Source organism: Mandrillus leucophaeus, unplaced genomic scaffold, assembly GCF_000951045.1.
Source record: "Mandrillus leucophaeus isolate KB7577 unplaced genomic scaffold, Mleu.le_1.0 Scaffold329, whole genome shotgun sequence".
NCBI classification, from domain to species: domain Eukaryota; kingdom Metazoa; phylum Chordata; class Mammalia; order Primates; family Cercopithecidae; genus Mandrillus; species Mandrillus leucophaeus.
Genome location: NW_012103465.1, coordinates 1,099,354 through 1,117,299, shown reverse-complemented (window position 1 = coordinate 1,117,299; position 17,946 = coordinate 1,099,354). Strand labels below are relative to the sequence as shown.

The 17,946-nt window shown below is 39.4% G+C and overlaps 1 protein-coding gene across 1 annotated transcript in view; it reads left to right on the top strand.

The window, feature by feature from the left end:
* Positions 1-17,946, top strand: part of LOC105545458 (histone-arginine methyltransferase CARM1-like) — a 161,938-nt gene that overhangs the window by 84,586 nt on the left and 59,406 nt on the right. The window contains 1 exon segment of the mRNA XM_011988408.1: positions 738-838. Within this exon segment, the coding sequence (XP_011843798.1) occupies positions 738-838 (101 nt within the window).

Sequence of the window (17,946 nt, the reverse complement as noted above, 5' to 3'; positions counted from 1 at the left end):
AGGCTGAGATTCGAGCCTTAGCTCCAGCAGTGCTTGGAGAAAGGGGCTGACCACATACCATCCACCCCTTGCATGCAGGGTTCAGTGTTGGCCTTTTTGTGCCAGTAAATGGCGGTTTTCTTGATCTAAGATCCAGATCTGAACACAGAGAGTGGAAGAAAAATTTCATCGCTCCACTACCTTCATCTGCTCCTACCCTCCAGAGAAACCTCTCCAACTTTATGGAGGGGCCCTGGTATAAAAGCACACACCTCACTTTTGAATTTTTCAAGACTATCTTCAGTGATTTCTAAACCTAGATATATCATTCCAAAAATTACTGGCCACCGTTTTCGTTTGTTTATGCTGATAGAATTGGTGGAGCAAGCTCATTTGTGACACCTACTTCTCTTGGCCCTAAGCATCCTCAAAGCAGTCCATGTTACAAAGAAACTATCATAATAGCAATAATTTGTGAAACATCAATTATGTGCCAAGTGCTTTGCATGCTTTCATATTATTTAATCTCTACATCCAATTCTAAGAGTGTTTGTTATTAACCCCATTTAACATGTGAGAAAAACAAGGTTCACGGAGATTCATAACCTTGCCAAGGTAAGGCCACTAGAAACATCAAAGCTAGTATTTTAATAAGTCTGACCTCAACACCCAAAGCTGGCTTTGTGCCAGTAGCCAAGCACTTGTTTGTGTTTTCACACTTTTTGTTTTTTGTCTTCTTTCCTTTCGGGTGGTTCTAGATGTTGGTTGTGGATCGGGAATCCTGTCATTTTTTGCCATACAGGCTGGAGCTAGGAGAATTTATGCAGTTGAAGCCAGTTCAGCAGCACAGTATGCTGAGGTAAGTGGTTGTAGTTTTAAGGCAGTTAATAAGTGGGTCTTTAGTATACTTCAGGGTACCCAGTGATGGAGTCTTCCAGGTAGGTCATTTAGAATAATATATATATTTTTTTTAACCAGTGATATGGTTTGGCTGGGTCTCCACCCCAATCTCATCTGGAATTGTAGTTCCCTTTATTGCTAGTGTTGTGGGAGGGAGCCGGTGGGAGATAATTGAATCCTGGGAGCAGTTTTCCCATACTGTTCCATGGTAGTGAACAAGTCTCACAAGATCTGATGATTTTATAAGGGAAAACTCCTTTTTGCTTGGCTCTCATTCTCTCTTGTCTGCCACTATGTAAGACATGCCTTTCACCTTCTACCATGATTGTGAGGCCTCCCCAGCTACGTGGAACTGTGAGTCCATTAAACCTCTTTTCTTTATAAATTACTCAGTATTAGGTATGTCTTTATCAGCAGTGTGAAAATGGACTAATAAAACCAGTCTCTAATTTTTGCTGTATTGGAATGTTACCACCAATCAAGCCTGATTTCCCTGTAGTGATTGATATGAAAAAATTAATTTTTTTAATTGTCACGATACTGAAATTGTAGCAAAATCTTCTCCCTTCCCATCCACTGGGTGGCAGATGGAGCTGGGGTAGAGGAAGGGAGGCATGAATGTTTTCTTTTAATTATCCGGGTGAGGAGTAATATTTCACTGCAGTTAGATTTATTTTTTTTCTTTTAAGTGTTGTAATGACAATAGCTACACCACTCTAAATTTTACTTTTGGTTTAAGGGGCTGTTGCTACATGGTTGTAGTAAGAGGAAGAGACAGGTTTCTGTGTTTCAGGGAGCTTTTTAAGATTTCAGGTTCTGATTGGAGGAGAGGGAGAAGATTTGTTTTAAATGTAGTGCTCTATTATCGTTATGAAATGTGTACAAATATTATAAAATAAGTCAAAGTCAAGAGTCAGGTAATAATGGCTTTCAGTAATATTTGGATGTAATAATAACCCAATCAAACTGCAGAATTGGATATGTGTGCACCCGTGTGAACAGGGTAATGTGCTTGTCATTCATACCTGGAGGAGGGCTGAATTTTAATGAGGGGTAGGATGACAGATAGAGAGAAAAGCTTGGCTGCTGCTTCAGATGAGCATCATGAAACCCTCTTCCAGTCCGGACAACTGGTACCTCTGAGTGATAGTTGGTTTTGGCATAAGTGAGCAAAGAGGAACCCAGAGACAAGTAAACAACTCTGGCATGTTTGAAGGGAAAGATTGTCAGAGTCTAATGGCTTGGTATGTTGTTGTATTTTCTTTTCTTTTTCCAGCAAGTCCTGAAGAAAATATTTTCAGTCATTTTTTTCTTCACCAATTCTTAAATGTCATTTGTATTGAATATTGACTACACGCCAAATAATATTTGTGGGTATGTGTGTGTGTGTGTGTATATATATGTGTATATATATATGTGTGTGTATATATATATAGTGTAAAGAATAACATACAATGAATGTGTGCCTACTTCCCCTTTTAAGAAATAGACCATTAGCATTTTCTTTAAAGGCCCATGTACCTTGTCCTTCCTGATCACATTCCTTTTTTTTTTTTTTTTTTTTTTTTTTGGAGAAGGAGTCTTGCTCTGTCACCCAGGCTGGAGCACAGTGGCATGATCTCGGCTCACTGCAAGCTCCGCCTCCCGGGTTCACGCCATTCTCCTGCCTCAGCCTCCCAAGTAGCTGGGACTACAGGGGCCTGCCACCCTGCCTGGCTAATTTTTGGTATTTTTTTTTAATAGAGATGGGGTTTCACCGTGTCAGCCAGGATGGTCTCGATCTCCTGACCTTGTGATCCGCCCACCTTGGCCTCCCAAAGTGCTGGGATTACAGGCGTGAGCCACCACGCCCGGCCCACATTACTTTTTTTGCCCTAAACAGAGGTAGTCACTACTGTGAATTTTTATTTATCATTCTCTTATTCTTTATACTTTTACCACATATATTTCTATTCCTAAAAACATATCACTTATGAACTTTCCACCAATGGGCTCATAAGTATGCATTCTCCTGCAATTTGCTTTTTTTCACCCAACATCGTGTTCCTGAGGGCCATCTTTGTTGGTGCATACAGCTGTTGTTTATACATTTTCAATGCTGTAGAGTGTCTCGTGATATGATATGCCTCAAGTTACTGGTCTTGTTGGCAGACTTTGGATGGCTTCCATTATGAAAGTATTATTATGAATAGTTTTGCACACGGTCTCCACTGCGTCTTTGCTGAAGTTTCTCAGGCATACACAGGAGTGGAAATGTTGAGTCATAGGGTGTGCATACCTTCGACTTTGCTATGTAATGCCAAATTGTTTTCCAAAGTGGCTGTGCCCATTTTTATTCCCTCCAGCAGTATATGCGTGCCATTGTTCTATGTCTTTGTCAGCACTTTGGTATTGTCAGACTTTGAAATTTTTGCCAATTTAGTGGTTATGACAGGATCTTTGTGGTTTTAATTTGCTTTTTCCACTTACTGATGACTTTAAACATATTTGCAAGCATTTTGGCCATTTGTGCTTTCTCTTCAGTAAAATGCGTATTCAGGTTTTTGACAATTTTTCTTTTGAATTGTCTAATTCTAATTTATTTGTAGGAATGAATTTTATTTTCTAGATATTAATCCTATATCAGTAATGTATGTAGCAAATATCTTCTCCCCTTTTGTACCTTACATTTTCTTTTTCCTAACGGCCCTAGCCAGCTTTAGATACAGAGGTCTAAAAAAGAATAGAGAAAAGGAGGATAAAAATATGTAGAGAGAACTCCATAGATAAAAATGCCTCTGCTTAGATATTAGTAGATTTTAAAATGAATTCTCAAGGTGAGCGGTTGAATTTAAAACTTTATTTTAGGTGCTGCTTATTCATTTATTCATGTCTTTACTCAATTGCACTCTACAATTCCGTTGTTGGGCAATACAGGAGAAACAGTAACAATCAAGGTCTCTTCCTATATTCAAAGAGCTTTGATTTTTCATAAGGTATTGATCTTGTTGTATCTTATACAAGAGACCAAAAAATAAAATAAAAGAGTGGCATAAATAATTTGGGAGTTTTCTTTTCTTCATATACTTTGTTTTTTTCATATATTTTAAAGTGGTTTGAGATACTTTAGCTACTTTTAAAACCTTAAACATCTAATGTCCTTGGATATAGTACTTTAAGGAAAAAGAGGAAGAAATTAGCTAGAGATATTCTCACCTTCCTGAGCCATAATCCTGTCTCCAGCCATAGCAAGTGCAAGTACACTGTGATTGTGCCTGTGAATAGCCACTGTACTCCAACCTCGGCAACATAGCAAATCCCTATCTCTAATAAGTAAATAAAATAAGCAAATAAGTAAATAAAAAGAGCTCAAAGACTACTCAAATTCCCTTTCCCTAGATTCACCTATTGTTTACATTTCACCCTGTTTGCTTTATCATTTGTTCTAGCTTGCCTTCCCACCACATGCAAACATACATTAATATTAATATGTATACACATATGTATATGAACACACATATGTATATGATCACACACATTTATGAACATATAGACACATTTATATAAACATGAATGTATATATGAAAAACACACATGTATATGAACACTATGAGTGTACATGTATGTATATGAACACACGTGTAAGTATATGAACACATATACATGTATGTATATGAACACATACATGTATGTCCAGAGATATAGAGACACATACTTTTTCTATGGGTCAGTTATATATATCATAGCCATAACCCTTTATCATTAAGCATTTCAGTGTGTATTTCCTAAAAACAAGACTTTTATATAACCAAAAGAGAACTTGATTTAAAGCTGAAGAATAAGCTATATGATGACTTTCTCATTCAGTCTTTCAGTGTTGGTGGTAACAGGTGTTTGCAGTGGTCCCAGCGTGAGCAAGGAGACTGTCACCATGGTGCTGAGGTGAGAGGAGTCTATACTTAACTGCCTCTTCCCTTCCCTTGCATAGTATTTCTAGGAAGGCTTGATTTTTGGGGTGGTGGCAGCGGGGGAACTGGGTCTTGCTCTTTCACCCAGGCTGGAGTGAAGTGGTACGGTCTCGGCTCACTGCACACTCTGCCTCCCGGGTTCAAGCGATTCTCCTGCCTCAGTCTCTTGGAGGCTTGATTTTGAAAACATTAGAACCAAAGTTCTAAGGAATTCCAAAGCACCATAGTTTATCTTTGGTTTTAGCTTCTGTAGAGGATTTGTGTGTTACAGGAATCTTTCTTTTCTATGTACAACTGGGGCAGGTTGGGGACAGGAGTGGCTTTCCAAATGCTGTCAGGGACTGCTGGGAGCCCTTGAAATCCTTGCTCGCAAGTCTGTTTTGCTCCTGAGGCTTCCCCTGCATGTGGTCCTAAGAACAGGCTGGTTAAAAATGTATTCAGCGCCAAGGATGATTAGAATCTTCTCAAAGTGTGGATTTAACAACAGACTGGTCCCTCCTGAAATCCATGGCCTCTACTCTGCCCATAGCTTCTGCGTGGGTGTCATGAGATGCTCCCCAGGGACCAAGGCCCTTTCACCTTGTGGAGGATGATCTGTACCAGCACGTGGTTTTTGCTTCTCACACCAACACTCATCTGTACAGTTTGTGGGTGGCAAAATGCGACTGTGAACAGCACGGAAAAGAATTTTACTCTAAGAATAGGCTGAACTAGCAGCTCCGCACACAGTGCATGGTGCTCCTTTCGACCTTTTCATTACTTGGTAATTGAACCAGCAGACATTTAATTCTTTTCTCTGGAGTCTTCATTAAATTTCTCGGCAAAGATAAAATTGCAACAAGAAAGAAAAATGTACAAATTTAACAACCATCTCCTGTCCCTGGATTCTTCTTCACACGCCAGGCTTCTAGGCTTTAAGTAAACAGAATACTTTCAAATTGCATTGAATTCAATTTCAGTTTCACTTAGTAGAACAGCCTGATTTTGTAAGGGTTGGTCCTTGGTAGGCAGGCTGATGGCAATGACTTCTTATCTGTATGGCATGCATGTACATGTTTTTGCAGGAGTGGTCACAAGCTTGGCAAGGTGTGGCTACATGCTCTCACTGTGGGTCCCATGTGACATTTCTGGGTCAGTAATAAGATATCATTCCTGTTTAAGGAACAGGGCAGGATAAAGATCTCCTGTGGGTCTCCAAGCTGTGAACCTTCCCACCTCAAGCTGGAAGCTATCTCTTGCTCTTTTTTTCCTTTTCTTATATACGAAACATAAAGCAAAGTCCCCGAGATTATATAGACCAAATGGAAAAGAAGTAAGCATTCATGAAATCTATACAAGTATAAAATCAAGAAAAGGGAATTCCTTAATTTCAATTTATACACAGATAGATGTTATATCTCTCTACCTAAATGAGAAACTCCTTAAAGGGTCACCAGAATAAAAGACAATTAAAGTGAGTGATTATGACTAGATTTCTGTGCTATAATCAACTTAAACTTACAACAAAGTTCTCTGGCACTCAGATTTAACAATGTTCAGAGTCATTATTGGGCCACTTTATAATTAGACATCACTAGTACACAGTTCCTAGATATGCCTCATCAGAATGATTTTTAAGGGTCAGACCAAGTGTTTTCCAGATCATGGAGTGGTGGAAGTAAAGGTATGTGGAACTGGAACTGTTGTGACATGCCCTCTGTAGAGCAGCTCATCATCTTGAGCTGCTCTGTGCAATATGGTAGCCATCACACACATGTGGCTATTTAAATATAAATTAATTAATAAAATTTAAATTCCTGGCTGGGTGTAGTGGCTCACACCTGTAATCCCAGCACTTTGGGAGGCTAAGGTGGGTGGATCACTTGAGGTCAGGCATTTGAGACCAGCTTGGCCAACATGGCAAAACCTTGTCTCTACTACAAATACAAAAAATCAGGCGGATTGCCTGAGGTCAGGAGGTCAAGACCAGTCTGGTCAACATGGTAAAACCCTGTCTCTACTAAAAATACAAAAAATTAGCTGGACATGGTGGCATGTGCTTGTAATCCCAGCTACTCGGGAGGTTGAGGCAGGGGAATTGCTTGAACCAGGGAGGTGGAGGTTGCAGTGAGCTGAGATCGTGCCACTGCACTCCAGCCTGGGCACAGAGCGAGACTCCACCTCAAATAAAAAAAAAAAAAAAAAGAGAAGAAAGAAAAGAAATTAGTCACGTATGGTGGCAAGCACTTGTAGTCCCAGCTACTCGGGAGACTGAGGCATGAGAATTACTTGAACCCAGGAGGCAGGGGTTGCAGTGAGCCAAGATCACACCACTGCCCTCTAGTCTGAGCAACAAAGTGAGACTAAAATAAAATAAAAATAAAAGTAAAAAATTAAACTCCTTAGTCACCATAGCATTTCTAGTGCTCAGTAGCCACAAGTAGCTATTGGTTATTGCATTGGACAGGAAAGACGTAGAATACATTCCCATCGGCACAGAAAGTTCTACTGGAGAGCAATGACAGAGACCACAAATAGCCAAAGTTCACCTTTCTGGCATGTTATGGCCAGAATGATGGCTGTGTTCACTGCCAGGAATTGGTAGCTGTGGCCAGATTGGTCTGGCTTGACTTTAGGTGAGAAAGGCCTCCATCAATCTTCCTTGCTGTGGACACTGTTTGTCCTCTTATTTATACGAAGGATCTGTCATAGAGCAGCTTCTCTAGGAAACATCCTCTTATGTGGAGGTTTGTAAGCAGGAAGTATATTGGGAAAGCTCTCAGGAGCCTCACCTCTGGGGAAGTGAAGGAAGCAGGACAGATTGGCCGAGGGGGGAGTTAAGCTGCAATATAGTCATACTAAAGGACTCAGCCAATCACACAGGGAGTTCTTGAGCTGGGGTGGCCCTTCAGAGTTGAACCACCTTGAGGCGGGGAACTTTATATTCCACATTTTTTTATGCACACACACTGAGGAAGAAGTGTGACCTTGGGTAAGATGGCTCTCCTGGGCAGCACTTAGAATATGACTCACCTGAGAGCCATCATCTGCCAGTATTCCCAGCAGCTGGGGGAATGGGTACCTTGGTCCAGAAGCAAGGATTGGTCTGGTATGTCACAGCATGTACTTCAAGATCCAGGATTCTGACTTTGGGCTACCAAAAGGAAGCTGATGTAAGGTAAAGAAAAGATGATAGTAAATCAAAGGAGGATAGTTAGAGTGCGGGAGCAAGCAGGATAGTACCAAAAGCTTAGGAAAAGCCACAGGGCGATATGGTATGAGTCCTTTAGTTGTAAGCAAAAGTTTTCTAGAAATTGAATACATCACCTGATCTGATGTAGTCTATATTATTCTAAGACCTGGGAGGACATAGAGCACATAACTTAAAATCCAGTTGGTTTTCAAACAAATAAAATTCCTGACACACAGTGAATGCCAAGTGCCCATGAATGGCAGAGATAAAACATGCCATGTCTAACAAGGAACCATTCCCATGAGCTGGGGTGGTTAGGGAAGCCTTCAGAAAAGATATGTGACTTCAATTGGATCCTGAAGGATGAGAAGAACTTAAATGGTCCTCTTTTCATTTTTCATGTCTTACTGCTAGCAATGAGATTTTTGAAAACACATGGGGTCCTCCATCTTAAATGTGTTGATAATGTCTTCATAAATGCTTTGAAGGCCAATTATTGGAAAGGTACTTCTCATTTTCAATCTTGAACACTAGAAAAAGCATATACTTTGAAGTTTTTCTGTATGAATTTATCCTGATTTCAACTCTTTGAGCTAGGGTTTTTCTCCAATTTCTTAAGTGTCTCCATTTGCTAACTTCTCCTTCCTCCTCACTCTCCCACAGACACCAAATGCCTGAGTCACAAGATTCCATCCAGCCTGTCAACACTTTTTATTTTTGCACTGACAATGAAGTTAAAAGGTGGCAATAAGGAATCTGTTAAGGAAACAATAATAAGCATTTGGCAGAGCTGAAGTTTTTGAGTTTTGAAAGCATTTCCACATCTATAAACTCATAGATCTTCAGGAAGAGTCTTTGTGGTGCTTGGAGCAAACAATACCATCCCCACATTACACAGTTAAGAAAGAACCTCAGAGAAGGTAGTCATGAAGGTGGGGCATGACTTGTGAAAACAATTCCTTGCTGCTTCCTTCTAGAATGTCCAGGTAAGCAGGAACTGGTTGTCCCCTTGAAAGTGAAGAAGTGAATGTGTTTGACTAGCACCTACCCGTGTAGATAGTTCATTCAGGAAGGAAGAGAAAAACCATTCACTTACCAAGCAACCTGTTATGAAGCACTTAAACATGGAGACAGTTCTGCCATCCAAAGAGGAACCCTGCTCCATTGGCAAATTCAGCAAGTAATACATTTAGAGGAGGAGTTTAAAGTAGTCCATGTGGAACGTCCCACTGTTTGCCACAAAGCCTCATCCAAGAAATAAAGAGCCTTCTCATAGCTAGATTGGTGATTGATGAGGACAAAAGACAACTTGGGAGAGAGAATCCATGTGTCTTCATCTCGCTTGACATTCACATCCCTGTAGGGTAGATCCTAAATACCTTTGCAAGGATTCAAATTGAGGGTGGGTTCTGGAATCAGACAGTGTAACGTTGTATCCCTGCCCCTATGACCTAATGGCTGTGTGACCTTGACAAATGTATTACGTTTCCTATTGCTGCTGTAAAAAATTAATGCAAACAGTAGCTAAACAAAAAATACAGTTGTATTATCTTACAACTCTGGAGGTCAGAAGTCAGAAATGGGTCTCATGGGGCTAAAATGAAGGTGTTGCAGAAATCTGTTCTTTCTGGACACTCTAGAGGAGAATCAGCTGCTTGCCTTTTCCAGCCTTTAGAGGTTGCCCACGTTACTTGGATCGTGGCTACATCACTCTGACTTCTGCTTCCATTATCATATCTCCTTCTCTGATTCTGACCCTCCTGCCTTCCTCTTATAAGGATTCTGGTGACCATTTTGGACCCTTCTAGATAATCTAAGATAATCTCCCCATTTCACCATTTTTAATATCTCCAAAATCCCTTTGATATGTAATATGACACATTAACAGTTTTCAGGAGTCAGGATGTGGACATCTTTGGGAAGCCGTTATTTTGCCTACCACACAAGTTACTTGACCTTTCCTGACCTCATTTTTTTAACCTATAGAATTATAGATAACAATAGTCCCTCATAAAGATATTATAAGGATTGAATAAGAAAACCGATGTAAATTAGCACAGTGCCTGCCATTCTCCAGCTACTGCTATTATTGTCATCATAGTTATCATTGACATTATTATGGGGCCTCATTTCATCCATATCTCTGTATAAACTAACCAAACAAATATCATGGAAGGGGGATCACTAGGCAACAGTGGGGAGGACAGGGCCAGGCAGAGCACATTTTTTTCAAGAGCATGGTGTTTCAATTGCATGTTGAAATGTCCTTTGTCACTGCTTTTTAAATAAAACCCAAACATTACAGATGCTGAGGATGTACTTGTTTCCCAACTCTTCTCAAAGGATCTAAAGACTTGGCAGGGCAGTGTCTTGAGCAGCTCTCTGGTATCTGATTCTCAGGAGAAATTCACAGTTGTTCCTAAGTTCTTTCCCCACTTGCTTCTTTCCTTGCTTACCCCAGTCTACTCTATTCTCCTTGAATGGTCTCAGTATTGGCAACTGTTCAGAAGGAACACAGCTCTTTAGCATTGGGGAGCAAAACAATGGCTCTCAAAGAGGTGCACTAGAATCCCCTGAAGGGCTTTTAAAACACAGATTGCTGGGGCCCATCTCCAGAGTGTCTGATTCAGTAAGTATGGGGAGTCGCTTGAAAATCTGCATGTCTAATAACGATGCTTCTGGCATCACACTTTGAGAACCAGTAGGATTACGTAACATCGAAACTGAAACAACCCCTAAAAATGATTTACCACAGTGCTATTGAAAGATGCACCAAGAAGTTCCTTCCGGGACTAAGTTAGAAGGGTAAGGGAGCTTGAACTTCAACAGCAAGCCTACCTCCCCAAAAACCTCTACCATGAGAACAACACCCCTTCTATCAGTTTTACTTATTGGGCTTCTGGATTAACTTTTGCTTGCAGAAGGAGATCAAGAAAAACTTTGGAAGCTGAGATCCAATTTCCTTAATTAACAGAGGGAGCCTAGAGAAGTTAAGTAGTTTGTCCAAATCCCCAGTTGCTTTTCCTTTTGCTATGGTATCGGTGCCCACAATATTCACTATTGAAACTTTATCTCCATTGTGATGGTATTAAGAGGTGGGGAAGACCTTTTAGGAAGTGATTAAGTCATGAGGGTTCTGCCTTTATGAATGTATTTGTACCCTAGAAAAGAGCTGGGGATAACTAGTTTAGGGTGTTCCCTTTTGCCCTTTCATTTCTTTGATGCATGAGGATACTGTTCATCTTTTGACCTTATCCATCCCTTCCACCATATGAGGACACCTAGACGGATCTATCTTTGTAAAACGGACCTTCACCAGACACCAAACCTGCAGCACCTGAATCTTGGACTACCCAGACTCCAGAACTGGGAGCAATACGTTTCTTTATACTCAGTTTCCGGTATTTTGTATGAGCAGCACAAACAGACTAAGAGACCCCTGCCATGAGAAATTGTTCTTGTTTCCAACATTGACATGTCTGTCATTTCAGTATTTAAACCACAATTCAAGCAACTTCCTTAGCTCACTTTGCAGCTTCTGAAATCTACTTTTCTAAGCCAAAGTCTTTCTCTCAGCCACCTACCTTCCTCTTTTAGTTTTCTGCTTACCCATCTGCTCCTAGAAGCCACTATTGTGCATTGCTGTCATGGGCCCCTATTTAAGGACCCATTTGATTCTGGGCATTAGAGGAGAGAAGCAGCATGTTTAGAGAAAATGCTTGTTGATCTAAAGCATTTTTCTACTGCAGCAGCCACACATTCTAGGGGGATTGTAATTAGGCTGCATGTTTTCTTGGCAAGAAAAGAAGGAACATTGGGACGGACTATAATTTAAGTACACTAAATAATTGATATGGCTTCAGTGACTGGAGGAATACCAGGGTCCTCGGTCTCATGCCAATTTAGATAAAACAACATGAATACACATGGAGTGGCTTTAAGGAGCAGAAAGTTTATTAGCAAGAAGAAGGAAGGACGAAGAAAACAGCTCCCCTGTACAGAGACAGAGGGAGGGGAGACTCAAATAAAGAGAAATCTCCTGTGCGATGGAAAGTGATTGTTTTATTGGGATGCTGTAGGAGGCGGTGTTTGGTTTGCATAGGGCCCAGGGGATTGGTTTTGATGAGGTGTGTCATTTAGGTAGCCCGGGAAAAACCGGGCCCTCCTACCTTACCCCTTTAGTATGCAAATATGGGTCGCCATGATGTTCTGAACGCATGGTGTTACTTGGAGGCAGCCATGACTCTTGGCACACCTGGTGACAAGAAGAAGGAGCCAGGAATCGCCATATTGGGTGGACCGTTTCTAATGGCCAGCATTTGCATATCAAATCTTGCCGACCTGGCCCTTCAAGCCATTTTCTGTTAGAAAATAAATGGTTCGGGGGTTGCTTTTATTAAAAGAAAAAGCCTTTCCAAGAACTCCTTTTGCCCTTTCTATCTGCCTAAAAATTATTTCCTAATAATTTCTGTATTATAATGAAACTAAAAAGCATTCAGATGGTTGATTACTAATCATTGCTAACAATGTATTGGAACTCCTTTAACCCTAGCAGGGAATTGGCCTCACGTCCGCCTAACTTTTCCTTTTCCAGCTGGGTACCTCAAGAATTTTATCCTGTATGTACAAGGTACTGCAACAGAGAGAAAATCAGGATCAGTGAGTTTGAGTGTGTGAGACTTTTCAAGACTAGATCAACATCTGAAAAAGCAAAATCAATCAAATCAACAGGTTGGTGCCTGCACAATGCCAGGTAATCTCTTTGGCTCCGTATTTTCCACGGAATTGATGAACCCTGTTTTGCTCTGGGCTGATGGTTTTGCCATCATGTAGCCACAGATTGGTGTCCAGTCTTGCTCTTTTATCTACTGTAGCTGAGAAAATGATAACTGGTTTTGCCACCTGGGTTACTTTTTAATGATCTGAAAGACCACAAGGAGCCAGCATTTCTTTTGTGCAGTTTCTCATTCAGCAACCTAATAGCTATCTGAAAAGCGCTTTCTTGAAAAGAAAAGCTCTCCTCTCAGGCAGAAGCAATAATACCGCATGATTCTCTGATTAAACTATCACACTGCGCATATTACGGGACATCTGACCTGCTTGAAACTGACTCACTGCTGAGGTTTCTTGGTATTTGCGCTGTTGTTTTTCTGCCAACAAGCCGTGAAATGACGGATGAGCGTCCCTAAACTTTAGTGTGAACGGCAAGTAAAGTGCCCAAGAAACTGCTGGGGCCCAGCTGCCTTCTGGGCAATGCTGGAAGGGGAAATGTGTTTTTCTTTAGGGGCACCCTCTGTGCAGATGAACTTCAATCACAGGTGAAACCAAAGCTGTCACTACAGGGTACAACACTGGAGCGAAAACACGCTGCATAGTCTCCTCACTACCCCAGTGGATAGGCAGCCTCTGCTAGCACCTACCAAAGTTAGAAGTAAAAGCAAGAAAATCATTCTTTCTCCTCCTTAAACTCCTTAAAAATACAACATTTTAAACTCTAAAAGCTTCATGCTGTAGTATCTGAAAAAACAAATTTGTAAGTACTGTGGTAGCTAGCACTTAAGGCAGTGACCTGGACATTACCGTGTATATCTCCAAGGGTTTGGCTGGGTATCATGACCAGTGAACATTTGGGGCGATCCTGCCAATATATACGTAGTGATTTAATTTGGAAGCTATATGTGTATTACTGTATTCACACTTTATGTATGTTAGAAACATTCTCCAAAGTTAAAATGATGAGATGTCACTGTATACCCATGAATAGCTAAAATTTAAAAGAATGACAATAAGCAAGTAGACAAGGATGTGGGGCCAGTGGAAGCCTCATATATTGCTGGTAGAAATAGAAAATGACACACTTTCAAAAATAACTGGGCAGTTTCTCACACAATTAAACATCCACTCCCCTATGACCCAGCAATCCTATTCTTTTGTGTTTCCCTAAGAGAAATGAAAATTTATGTCCACACAAAGATTTGTACTTGAAAACCTGGAAACAACCCAAATGCCTATTAACAAATGAAAGAATAAACCAATTGTGGTGAATCTAAACAATGGACTATTGTTAAGCCACAAAAGTGAACTATCTATGCACATAACAATATAGACGAATCTTAAAAACATTATGCCAATCGAAAGACGCGTATACTGTATGAATCATTCGTATGAAATTCTAAAACAGGGAAAACTAATCTACAGTGACAGAAAGCAGATCAGTGGTGGCTGAGGGATGGTGGATGTTAAAGGGGGGTAGGATGAACTGTGAACTGTGAAGAGGCATGTAGGAAGTTTGATGGGGATGGGTATTTTCTATATCTTGATTGTGGTGGTGGTTACATGATATATATATTTATTAAAACATATCAAACTATACATTTAAAATTAGTGTTTCATTATATGTAAATCATACCTCAAAAACAAAAGTAAACTTCTGGTCAACATGTACTTCCAGTCATCCATGTTGTAGCCTGTGTGAGTATTAGTGCGATAATATAAAAAATAAGAGGGAGAAAATATAAGAATGAAATAAACAATATTTTAAAAATCTATAGATTTCCCTAATGGCACACAAAAACCTATAGTGTTATGTAATTTAACATATTGATTGACTGTTTGGTGATATTGTGATTTAAAGATCTGTTTGCATGTTAAGTGTATTTTGATATTTGGTTATAAGGGCTGTTGCAGCTGTTAAAAAACAAACATCAGATATACAAATTCAAATGGAAGAAAAGTAAAATGGTTTGAGCTAAGTAAATAATATTCACTTTTCAACCCATTCACCATTATGCGAAGCATGTGAAATTCATTTAATGCATTTCTCTTTGTCCTGATGTCAATCAGAAGCTCTCTTACAAATGAATCAGGATGTGTGGCATTTTTACATTTTAAGAAACAGACTTAAAATTATTTAAATTATTCTTTTGAAAGATTGTTTTTAAGTTTTAAAATTATATTGCCAAGTTTTTAAAATTTGCAGATATAAGGTTTTTATATAATTTTTAGCGATAAAACCATATAACAATGAAATGTTCCAGTGAGCCACTTTCAAAATGTTCTTTCCATAGTGTGAGTTTCTTTTGAAAAATAGTTCTTCTTGCATTCATTACTAAAAAATCATCATTTCAGAATGGCAAAATAAGTTTATTTTTTCAAAAATACTTCCTGGATGGGATAATTTTGACAGCTACTTGTCATTACAGAAAGTTTCAACTCTTGTCTTTAACAAGAAAATTCCATGATTGATTTGTAAGTGGAGCAACTCTCCTAAATACTTTGCTCTTAAACAACCATACCAGTAAAGGCCCATTCCTGAAAAGATTTTCAAGGACATCTGTGTGTTATTCCAAAGTACTATAAACAGTCTACTATCTCTGAAAGGTCATTTTTTCAACATTCTTGTTGTGATAAAGCACACACACCATAACATTTGCCATCTTAACCATTTTTAAGTGTACAGTTCACTGATAATAACTACATTCATATTGTTGTGCAACCATCACCACCATCCATCCACAGAACTTTTTTCATCTCACAAAATGAAACCTCTATGTCCATTAAACAGTAAGTCACTATTCCTCCTCCTCTCAGCTCCCAGTAACCACTGTTGCTATAATTTTGACTACTGTAGGTACTTCATATATGTGGTATCATACAGTATTTTTCTTTTTGTGATTAATTTATTTCACTTAGAATAATGTTCTCAAAGTACATCCATGTTGTAGGATGTGTCAGAATTTCCTTGCTTTTTAAGGCTATATAATTTTTCATTTTATGTGTATGCCATGTTTTACCTATTCATGCATCTACTGATGAACACTTAGATTGTGTCTGAGTCCATTTTATGCTGCTGAGGTACTTTCTGCTCAACATACTGAGATTAGGTAATTTATAAAGGACAAATTTATTTCTCACAGGTCTGGAGCCTGGGAAGTCCAAGATAACGGTGCCAGTATGTTTAGTTGTCTGGTGAAGGCTACATCCTCTGGAGGGGAGAAACACTGTGTGCTCATATGGTGGAAGGCAGGTGGAAGGACAAATGAGCTGAATACTGCGTGAAATGTCGTTTATAAAGGCCTTAATCCCATTCACAGGGAAAGGTCCTCATGGCCTAATCACCTTGTAAAGGGCCTGCCTGTTAATACCATCCCAACTGAATTATAGAGGGCACACATTCAAGTCATAGCAGGTTGTTTCACTGTTTCACCTATATGAGTAATAATCCTGTGAACATGGGAGTACAAATATATCTTCAAGATTCTGCTTTCAGTTCTTTTGGGTATATACTCAGATATGAAATGTTGGATCATATGGTAATTCTACATTTAATTTTTTGAGGAACTGCCATATTGCTTTCAACAACAGCTGTATCATTCCCACCAACAGTACACAAGGGTTCCAGTTTTCCCACATCTGCACCAACACTTGTTATTTTCTTTTTTATATATATCCATTCTAATTGTGGTTTTGATTTGAATTTCTCTAATGACTAGTGATGTTGAGCATCTTTTTATATGCTTAGTGGCCATTCATATATCTTCTTGGGAGAAATGTCTATTCAAGTCCCTTGCCTTTGCTGAATATGTCCATTAGTTTTAACAGGTTTTTGTAGAATACTTAAGATTTCTACATATAAAGTCATATTTTCTGTTAACAGAGATCATTTTACTTTTTCATTTCCAATTTGGATGTCTTTTGTTTCTTTTTATTGCCAAATTACTTGTTAGGACTTCTAGTCCTATATTGGATAGAAGTGATGAAAATGGGCATCCTTGCTCTCTTCCTTGTCTTAGAAGAAAACCTTTCAGTCTTTCACCATTGAGTATGATGTTTGCTATGGGATGTTGTTATATGGCTTCCATTACGCTGAGGCACTTTCCTTCTATTCCTGTTTCTTGAGTATTTTTATCATAAAAGAGTGTTGAATTTTGTCAAATATTGTTTCTGCATTATTTGAGATGATCACTTGTGTTTTCTACCTTTTATTCTGTTATAATAATATGGTGAATTATTATACATTGATCAGTTTTCATATGTTGAACCATTCTTCCGTTCAAGGAATAAATCTCACTCGGTTGTGGTGAATCGCACTTTTAATATGCTGGTGAATTTTGTTTGCTAGCATTTTGTGTTGTTGTATCAGACCAGGATCGATGTTCATGATACTGGTCTACAGTTTTATTTTCTTTTAGTTTCTTTGTCAGGCTTTGACATTCAGATAATAGTAGCTTCATAAACTGTGTTATGAAGCGTTTCCTTCTCTTCAATGTTTTGGAAAACTTTGAGAAAGATTGCTGTTAGTTCACCAGTGAAGCCATCTGGACCAGGGCATATTTTCGTTCAATGATTTTTTTTTTTTTTTTTTTTTTTTTGAGATTGTATCTCACTCTGTAACCCAGGCTGGAGCATAGTGGCGCAATGTCGGCTTACTGAAACTTCTGCCTCCCAGGCTCAGGTGATCCTCCCACCTCAGCCTCCCAAGTAGCTGGGACCACAGGTGTGCATGTGGATTATGTGAATAACCATGCCTGGCTAAGTTTTTGTATTTTTGATAGAGGCGGGGTTTCGACATGTTGCTCAAGCTGTTCTCAAACTCCTGACTCAATCTATCCTCCTGCCTTGGCCTCCCAAAGTGCTGGGATTATAGGCATGAGCCACTGGGCCCAGCCTTACATAATTTTTAAAGCTATATACTGTTCCATTATACAGTGTATCACAGTTTGTCCATAATAGTCAGTTGAAGATTATTTGAGTTGTTTCCACTTTGGGATGGATATGAATAAATCTGCTCAGACATTCATATATAGCAAGCTTGTTTAACCTTTGGCCCATGGCAGCCCAGGACTGCTTTGAATATGGCCCAACACAAATTTGTGTTATACGCCTGATACAGGCTTTTGTGTGAAAGAGTTTTGATTTCTGTTCATTAAATACCTGGAACTAGATTTG